The 10,310-nt window shown below is 43.6% G+C and overlaps 1 protein-coding gene across 1 annotated transcript; it reads right to left on the reverse strand.

Annotated features, from left to right (window-relative positions):
• Positions 1-9,034: 9,034 nt before the first annotated feature.
• Positions 9,035-9,751, reverse strand: LOC104216072 (late embryogenesis abundant protein At1g64065-like). The gene has a single exon (XM_009766036.2). It carries the CDS (start codon positions 9,749-9,751, stop codon positions 9,035-9,037), a length of 717 nt encoding a protein of 238 aa, XP_009764338.1.
• Positions 9,752-10,310: the final 559 nt, after the last annotated feature.

Here is a 10,310-nt window from a genome sequence, read left to right on the forward strand (position 1 = left end):
GCATATCTCTTGTACTTCTTTGTTTTTACGTAAGGATCCCCTCATATGTAATGTAATCATATGTAAGGACCCCTCGAGGGTCGTTGTAAGCGAACACTTGTATAAATACAAAGATATTGCCTTGATTCCTTTCTGTGACACTTGTTATATCTCTTTATATTTTTTGGAGCTTCGAATGCATGATCCTGTTTCGTCGCCTGTGTTACTGGCCTTGGACGCGAGTATTCCTCCCGGCCTTCGATTTATGAAACGGCTTTGCATCGGGTCTTTCGTGACTTCTCGAACCGAACTGGAATTAGGCCAATAACCTCGGGCCACTAGGACTCTTTCTCTGCGTGAAAGCGTGGATAATATCTTTGGGCCTCATAATGGCCTTCGAGAAGAGACTTGCCTGAGGACTTGCGGTTCTGGGATGCCGGTGACTTCCTGGAGGAAATCTTTGAATGGAGGCCTGGCCGTGCTCTGGGCCGCCCTGTTCATTACCCAGAACCTGTTTCGCACGAGCGTTTGTTAGGGACGCCCATTTCTTTGTAAGCTAGCCTTCTTTGGCATAGGCCTTTTGAAGTTGTATGCCAATTCAGTGAAGGCATTGTTGGCCTGTTGGGGCGCTGTTTTGCTATGGCGGAGGTCTTCAGGGTTGAGCATTACCTCGAAACTGGAGGTGGTGCCGGTGGTTGGTGCTTTTGGTTGGTGTTGAATCGTTCTCGCCCTTTTCGTATGTAGTCGTGAGGTTGCTTCTGCTCCCCGGGGGTCCTCGGGGTTTGCTGATTTCGTGGTGCTGGTGGGTCATGCCATTAACGGCTGCTTATTCGGGGCACGACAGAGACCGGGCACGGCGATATATGAGATGTGTGCTTCATAATCATGAAGGAGCTTTTATCAGGGCGAGATGGGCCCGTGTTTCTGAGTAGAGTGCATCATTCGAGCTTGGAATTCCTGGAGTCCTTGGTTCTAGAGCAGCGGTTTCTTTGGGCCAACAAGGGTTGGGCCACCAGAAGGGTGCTCGATCATCGAGTAGGTTTACCGGCTTCACTTTGTGGTAAGTTTCAGCATGATTCCTCCGTATCTTGGGTCTTCCCTTTCTTATAGGGTTTTCCCTCCGTAAGACTCCAACAGACCCAGGCTTTGAGATGTTCCATCAAGGGGCTATACTTCGGGGGGCCCTGGACGAGGGTAGGGCCCTTAGACTTCTTGGTGAGGGGAAAGAAGGGTCGAGTCAGTGCACTGGCGATTCGGGACATATCGGAATTCGTATTACAGAAGCCTTTTGGTGAGGCATGAGTCTTCTTGTGGCAAGCATTTCGCCTTTTCTACCTTAGGGGCGTAGCTGATCGAGCTAGGAATACCTGAAGTATCAAATGTAGGCTTCGAGTTTCGATCTGAGTGGATATGATTGTGAAGCTGTATCTTGATTCCTCAAAAGTTTGGATTGAGAACAACCGGTGCCCAGATTGGTATAGTACTAAGCTGGTCCGAAGATGATGAAGGAGTGGCGACTTGTCACCGATGATCAAGCCGGGTTGGAACAGGCCTTTCGAGGGATGCGTTCGTCATAGATCTTCGGGACAGGCATTTGAAGAGACCCATGCCAGGGGTTCCGTCCTTTTAGAAGGATTCGCTTGAGCGAAGGTGGTCGGGCGTGATGCCCGGTTTGCTTATTGTCGATGCCACAAAGAGCGAGGCTGGGGCCTGTAGGCCGTAACCCTATAGGGGTGGAGCGTAGATTTTGCCACTTTGTATTTTGTTGTTTATAGAGCATGCTTGTAGATGGAGAACGCACCTATTGTGCATATATAAAATAAGAGAAATCTTGAAGTTTTACCTCCTTTGCATCTCTTCCCATATCGCCTTTGATCCGGTGGCGGGTTTCCATGCTTTGGCGGGATCCTCATGGGTTCAGAACTGATCAGGCAGGCCTAGGGGCTTTCAAGCGCGATCCTTGACGCGAGCAGGTGTTGGGCCTCTATGTTTTGCCTAGCTATTTTTAGGCTCAGTCTCTGAGTCGGGCCTTTATTTGAGCTTGCATGTCGTTTGATCTTTTGTGCTCGCGCGGGCGGATGGTGATTGTTCTCATTTCTTGCCCTTAGGTATTTCGTTGTTTCAGCTATTTTGGGTCCAGTCTCCGAGTCGCGTTGCGATTCGAACTTTAAGTGACCCTTAAGTTCTTTTCTGCCTGCATGGGCGGACAATGATGGCATTCATTTCTCGATCTCGGGCGTTTTGTCATTTCAACTATTTCTGGTCCAGTCTCCGAGTCGCGTTGCGATTCGAGCTTTAATTTGACCCTTAGTTCTCTCTTACCTACATGGGCGGTCGACGATGGCCTTTTGTGCTTTGGGTCGAAGTGACCTTACAGGCGCGTGGCCTGGAGTCTCACTCGGCTGGTCGACAATGGCATTTATGTCGTGCCCTTACACATGTTGCAATTTAACTATTTCGGGTCCAGTCTCCGAGTCACGTTGCGATTCGAGCTTTAATTGACCCTTAAGTATTTTCAAACCGGCAATAGTGCCTCTTACGCTGTTTTGGTCATTGAGACCTTTCAATATGTGGCTCGGAGGTTTTCATAGTTAACTATTTTGGATCCGGTCTCGAAATCGGGTTACGATTCGAGCTCATTTAACTCTCAAGTTGTCAATTTTTAAGCTAGCGACAATGGCTCTTACGCTGTTTGGTCGTAGAGACCTTTCAATGTGCGGCCCAGAGGTTCATTTGGCTGGCGACAATGGCTCTTACACTGTTTTTCCTATAGGCTTTTTGTAGGCTTTATTTTCCGCTCATTAAGGTCTTTTGAAATAATTTTACCTGACCCGTCGTCGGTTCAGGGAAAACCTCGATTTCAAGTCGCTATCGGCAATGTTTTGAGCACCTCGGAAGGTTCATAGCTCGTAGGCTGAGCAGGTCGAAACCTTGTGATTTGGAGCTAACATGGTCAAAACTCGTTTTTGCCTATTGAGGGACATGTTTCAACCGGTTCTTTCCAAAGTATATTCGAAGTAGTGGCCTGTAATTATTTTTAGCAACAGTCGGGCGTCCCCGAGTTGTATTAGTTTGGGTATATTAGTCATTCTGACAATAGACATATTTGTTTGGCCGAAGCCATTTTTGATCCCGAGTGATAGTTCAGATGTCTACACCGAGGGTATGCCTTGGGACTCCTACAAATGCGACGTATAGCCTGAACTTCAGGATTTTCATGCTTGTTGAGGTCTTACAGTTTGTCATGCCTGTTGAGGTCTTACAGTTTGTCATGCCAATTAAGGTCTTACAGTTTTTTTCATAACCGTTGAGGTCTTACAGTTTTTATCGTAATGTAGAATAGATCTGGTTACGCCGAGTCTGCCCGCTAGGGGTCTTACAGTTTCGGGTTTCCCAGTGCATGGCAATTGGGATGAATGACAGTCTCCGAGTCATCGAATTTGTTTAAGCTGGAAGACCACTTTTCGTGAGCTCGGAGTTGCCTTATAGGGGCTTTATGAGCCCGGAGTTCCGACCCAGGGGTCGTGCGGGTGCTGAATTGTTGATGCTAAGTCTACGAGTTTCTCGGGACGCATTTGGTGGAGATGTTCCTACCAGGAATACACTGTGATTTCCTCGCTTAGAGAATGGGATGCTAAAAGACATTCTTCGATCCATTGTCATAATATATATTGTTATGTTGAGTCAACCTATATCGGGTCGTAGTCGATCGCTCGGAGGTTTTTCTTGCCTGAGTTTTTTGTGATTTCAGAGCTTTCGACCCGGAGACCGTCGGAGCATTTGAACCATTGGCGTCGGTTCTCGAGTTTTCGGGACGTTTCTGGTGAAAGAATTTTTTACCCTACTCTGAGAAGGCATCCCCCCCCTTTTTGACAAAAGATGTTTTTTGATTGCTCGATACGATAGTACATGCATTTGCCGACGAGTCTTGACTATATCGGCTGTTTGGTCCGATACATTGTTTTTTTACATGAAACCTCATTTGGCATTTTTCAAAACTCCTACGAGCGGGAAGCTTTCAGGACGAATACCCCTCGCTTAAAAAGTTAGCCGCAGGGAAAGTCTTGAATGTTTTTTGCGGAGTTCCCCCTTAAACGGCTTGCAGACATTGCATCATTAAAAACTATGCTGGAAAAAACCCTCCTTCTGGGATAAAAACTCGGTCGAAGGAAATGAGTGCAACAGGTGCGCCTTTGGGGCCTCGAGGTCTTGCGACGGCACTAACGTCCCGGCAGCTTCGATTGGGTGCCTGCACGAAGGTTAATTCCGAATTTGAAATAAAATAAAAAAGGAATGGACGTGCCTTGAAATGAGATATATTGGTGATACCTTGGGATTGGTCTACTGTAACTGCCCGGGGGCGTATATGCGGCATGGATCTCTACTTTGTTTTGTCAAGTTCGACCGGGTGCGAAACATGGTTTGCCCGTTGTTTCATTCAGGGGCTAAGACATGACCGTTGGTATCACGTTGTGTATAGTGAACATTTCCCTTGCCACGTGTTGTTCCCCGTAGACAGTTTTGATCTCGTCCTTTGTCGGAAATTTTATCACATTGTGGAGGGTGGATGGTACTGCTCTCATGTAGTGTATCCATGGCCGTCCAAATAAGGCGTTATACCTTATATCTCCTTCGATGTCATGGAATTTGGTGTCTTGGGTTGTGCAGGCCACGGTAACCGGAAGGACAATTTCCCCTTTTGTCGTTTCGCTCGCCATGTTGAATCCATTGAGGACCCGAGTGGCGGGCACAACTTGTTCGAGTAGCTCGAGCTATTCTATCACCCTTGACCTGATGATATTGGCCGAGCTACCTGGATCTACGAGTACACGTTTTATCTTAAAAGAATTTACAAGAAAGGAGATTACCAGAGCGTCGTTGTGGGGTTGAGACAGGGCCTCAGTGTCCTCTTCGCTGAACTTGAGGGCGTCTTCGGGGATATATCCCCGAGTCCGTTTTTCTTTGGTGATGGATATTTTGTGGGGCATCAGTGCCCCCCATGATCATGTGGATGACGTGTTGCGACTCATTTTTCTTGGTTGCCTCCCTCTCTCGGAATTGATTTTTGGCCCGTTCGCTGAGGAATTCGCGAAGGTGTCCTTTGCTGAGCAGTCGAGCCACTTCTTCTTGTAGTTGATGGCAATCCTCGGTCCTGTGATTGTGCGTGTTGTGGTACTTGCACGCTAAGTTATAATTTCTCTACGAAGGGTCTGACTGTATCGGTTTGGGCCATTTGGCGTCTCTGATCTTGCTGATAGCGAACATGATGTCTGATATATCGACGCTGAAGTTGTATTCCGATAAGTGGGGCACGTTTGTTGGCGTTATGTTTTAATCAAACATGGTTCTGTTGGCGAGCCCTCGAGGGTCCTGTCCTCGATCTATCCTACGATCGTTGCAAGGTAGGTTGCACCTTTGGGCATTCCTTCTGTCTTTGAGGTACGACTGGTACCTTTCTTTGTTTGGTTTTGATTCTTTTACCAGGAGTTTGTTTGGGTACACTGAGCCTGAAAGGGCTCCCAGTTGGTCGTCCTCGACCCTGATCTTTGACTGGTACCGATTGTAGACGTCCGACCAGGTCATGGCCGAATATTCGATGAGGTTCTGCTTCAGCTGTTTCGAAGCCACGAGCTTCGTTCGTTCAGCCCTTGGGTAAAGGCTTGCACTGCCTAGTCGTCGGAGACTGGCAGCAGCTCCATCTTTTCTATCTGGAACCGAGACACGAATTCCTGCAGCATCTCGTTCTCTCTCTGCTTAATTTTGAAAACGTCAGACTTCCTCGTTGGTACCTTGATGGCTCCAGCATGTGCTTTTACGAAGGAGTCTGCTAACATGGCGAATGAATCTATGGAGCTGGGAGCCATGTTGTGATACCACTCCTGGCCTCTTCGAAAGCGTTTCTCCGAATTTTTTCAGCAATACGGACTCGATCTCGTCATTCTTTATATTGTTACCTTTTACTGCGCAGGTATAGGCAGTAATATATTCGTTGGGATCGGTGGTACCGTTGTACTTAGGGAGTACCGGCATTCTGAACTTTTTAGGAATGGGCTTTGGGGCCGCTTCCTCGGGGAACGGTCTCTGTATGAACTTCTTCGAATCAAAACCTTTTAGGACCAGGGGTGCTCCCGGGATCTTATCCACCTTAGAGTTGTAGGTCTCGACCTTTTTATCGTTGGCTACAATCATCTTCTCACCTGATTCGATCCTTTTGGTGAGGTCCTCGAGCATCTTCACTATGGCGGGGTCAGCCACCGACCTGTTAGTGCTTGATCTTTCGGGTACTTGCTCGGCGGGGGGAGCTGTCTCTGGTGCCGCTGTGCTGGGAGTCTTCAGATGACTTTGCAACTAGGCAATGGCCAATTGTTGTGCCTGCAATATTTCAAAAATAACATGAAGGCTAACTTCCTGTTCTTCTCGGGCCGGGGTTTTCTGAGCTTCCTGTCGGTCGTTGTGCCGTATGCTCCTGTCGGTGTGAGAAGTTTCGTCGACTTGTTGTGCGTCCTATGAATCCGCATCCGCTAAAATCGGTCCGGACACGTTATCGGGATTCTGTAGTGGTGCTCCGGTGGCCGGGACAGCCACGCCATTTTCCCCGTGATTTTTGAGGTTGTCGTTCTCTACTCCGTTTACCAAGCCAGACATTTTGACCTGAAATCAAAGGATCTTGAACAAGAAAAAGTGTGAAAGATAATGTGCGTTGGTGCAGTGAAACCGGCAAAAAAATAATCACTATTATTTTTAGCCCCACGGTGGGCACCAAACTGTTTACCGTGAAAATGGTAACAACAATTAAATTTGTAAATGGGATTCTAAAAATACATGATATATTCTCGAGCTAGTTGTTAGAGCAGTTGATGCTAATAATATGGAGTTTAATGACAAAATGCAAGCTAAAAACGAGATAGTAATTGAACCGAAGGGCCTGCTACCCGGGTATAGGTCTGGTCGATGGGGGACCTCGGGGTCGACGTCAGGGTCGAGCTCGAGCTATCGAGGATGGGATAACAGCTGAGGATATAATTAAATAAGGCTCTTCACGGCCAATATTAAGTAATATAATGAAGAACAAGCAAGAGGGCCATGGATATTAAGGTGACTTCGGGCCAGTACCAAGTGATAAACAAAGAACAGACAAGAAGGCAATAAAAGCTAAATGGCTTCGAGCCAGTGAGGGCAAGTGAGTTAGAGAGGAGAAGGAGAGAGAATATACTATTGCACTTGAGTAGAATGGTTGGAGCTTTGTCTTTATAGGGTGTTAGCGACTCCCTTTTTATAGAGAGGGGGAAGTCCCAACTTCCTACAACATACGTTGTGTGATAAAAGAAATAGGATGGGATAACCGGCTAGCTTTGCGATGTACGCATGGGCTGATGTCGAGCCGCTTGAATAGACCTGATCGACCCCGGGTGCATTCCTCGGGAGATTCCTGCGTTCGAGCCTTCAATGGAAAAAAAAAAGAATCCTAATACAGAGCGCCTTACCTCTTAAATGGGCCTTACACGTCACGAATCTGGATTAATTAATGTTTCAATGTGGATATCGCACACAGGATGTGAAACCCCAAAAATTTTAAAAATAAAATAATTCATATTCTGATAAAAAGACACTTAAAGAGACACAAAAATGAAAATCCTTTGATTCTTTGTTTTTTCACATAGTTAACTGGCAATTTAGAAGGGCTAATATGTATGGATAACATAAAAGTTGAACTTGTGGTAGTGGAGCTAAAAATCAGATATAAAAGAATCATACACAAAGAGTTATTAGCCAAAATAAAAGTAAACCATTGTTGTGGATAATATAAGAATGCCAATAAAATGGAATAGAAACAATTAAACAGATTTTTCCTGTATTTTGTTTGATTTGTTGTAGCTTTCCATGATATTCAAGACTTTGAGACATTAATATAATTACAACGCAAGCAGTCAAAGATTTTTCGCTAAAAAGATTCAAAATATAAAGAAACAAATGGCTTCTGAGTTGTGTTAATGAGATTTTTATTCAATATCATCTACTATATATACATAAAAATAGTTTTGACTTTGTATCTATATATATAGTATAATTTTTCGATCAAGGAACGCCCCTCTAACTCTGCCCTAATTGTGACCCCAAAAACCCAATCCAAGAAATTAAGAAGGTGATGGTAGACAGTGGCGGATCTAGACTACAGTGTATGAGTTCACGGGAATACAGTAGCTTTTGCTTAAACCTTGTTTATATATTAAGAAGTCAATTAAATATTTATAAATATTTAATTGTGACCCCAATTATTATTATAAATTTACTTGGTATTAATATAGGAACCCATAAAGTTTAAATATTACATCTGCCTTTGACAACAGAAAACCAAAAAACAAAGAACCCATAGACGCAAAATCTTAGCTCCGCCTATGTCCTTGTGTCTGAATTATTTTACCTCAAATTTTAACTGCAAAAAATTTCAACTGCAGTATAACAAGTTGAAATGCTATGTTGCCCATATCATGCCTTCTCAATTACCAGTTAACTAAGTGAAAAGAAAATAATCAAAGGATTTCCATTTTTGTATCTCCTTAAATATCCATGAATAAGATTAAAAAATAATGTTTCCAAAAATGAGCATCAAAATTCAGCTAATATAAGATGCTAAATCATATTTCAAACTTTATTCAGTCATCACACAAAAATTTCAAACAAATTAATAAAATAGTGAACAATGTAATTAAAATCTTTAAACATCCCTCGACTATAATCTCAACTGGTGTACTACCATAGACATAAAAACTAGCTAGCTATTAAACTCGAATATCTGAAATTGTTCAATGATCAAGGTGTCACAATTCAAACTATAACACCACAAGTTCGACTCCTAGTAACTCTTTCTACTATCAAGGGCGGAGCTAGAGTGTCGGGAGCGGGTTCGGTCGAACCCAGTAGCTTTGGTTCGAACCCTATATTTGTCTTGAAATATCCATTGAATATGAATAAATTATTAATTTAGAAGCCACTATCTTAAAACGATTAGAATCTCGAACTCATAAGCTTGAAATCCTGACTCAACCTCTGTCTACTATAGAGAAACTTTTCTTTTGCAATCCATATTCTTAACTTCTTGCGTTTGTAAATCAACTACCATACTACAATTCATTCTTATTCCAACACTCTTCTTAATCACCACAATCTTGACTCTTCCTTTAATACTTGTTGACATACTCAAAGGCAATTCTCTTGCCACCAAATCACTCGCTAGTCGAGGAATTCCCACTAATTTCTCAACCATGACCGTGACATTCACGGTCATTTGAAAAGTCCGTCGGGCCTTAGCATTCCCCGGCGGCGTAAACGCTTCTGCGATCACCCTGTCATCATACATCAGACTAGTAGTTGCGCCGTTAAACTTCAACGAGACCGCGTTAGGGTTTTTAATAGAGAGATCTGCAGAGACAGTTATGTTGACGTTGGTTTGAAGATTTGAACTACTAGTGAGAGAACTCAAGCCCGTGAATTTGATTGAATTCATCCTTATCGTAGGATCTTTTGCTTTAAAAACGGTGAATGCAAGAATTATGATGATTACAACTATGATTATTGTTGTAACTCCACAACAACTGCAACAATTTATGCACCTTTTACGACGTCGTTTTTTGGCTAACTCCATATTGGACATGAACGTGGAATTAATACCTTCTTCGTTTTCTACGTGTATACGATGAGATGCAGGTGCCAAAGGACGAACTTGATCTCTAGATTCATTCATGGTGGAATTTGGAGATTGAGGTGGAGACATTTTTGGGAATTTTGGAATATTGATTATGATAATTTTGCTATGAGATTGAGAGTATATATATAAATGCAGAAGTCTTTATTTATGACTATAGTGTAATAACCGCGTTAGCACGGCTTTGAATATTGACTTGGTGTAGGACATGAGGTTTAATTGTTTTGAAAAATTATTGTCTTCTTCTTTTATGAATATAATATAATAATATTATAGTCATGGAAGCTTCTGCTGATGAATGGTTATTTTAGCAATTATATTAGAGATTAGCATTAATCTAATTGTTTAATTTCACTTTTGGACATAAAATGACAGTCCGGTGCACTAAGCTCCCGTTATGCGCGGGGTCCGGGGAAGAGCCGGACCACAAGGGTCTATTGTATGCATGCTTACCCTGCATTTCTGCAAGAGGTTGTTTCCACGGCTTGAACCTGTGACCTCCTGGTCACATGGTAGCAACTTTACTAGTTACGCCAAGGCTCTCCTTCGACATAAAAATTGTAAAATTTTACCACTTTTGGACACAAAAATTGTAAAATTTCGGAAAAAGTGGAAAAAAAATTCAAGT

Source organism: Nicotiana sylvestris, chromosome 12 (genome assembly GCF_000393655.2).
Source record: "Nicotiana sylvestris chromosome 12, ASM39365v2, whole genome shotgun sequence".
NCBI lineage: Eukaryota > Viridiplantae > Streptophyta > Magnoliopsida > Solanales > Solanaceae > Nicotiana > Nicotiana sylvestris.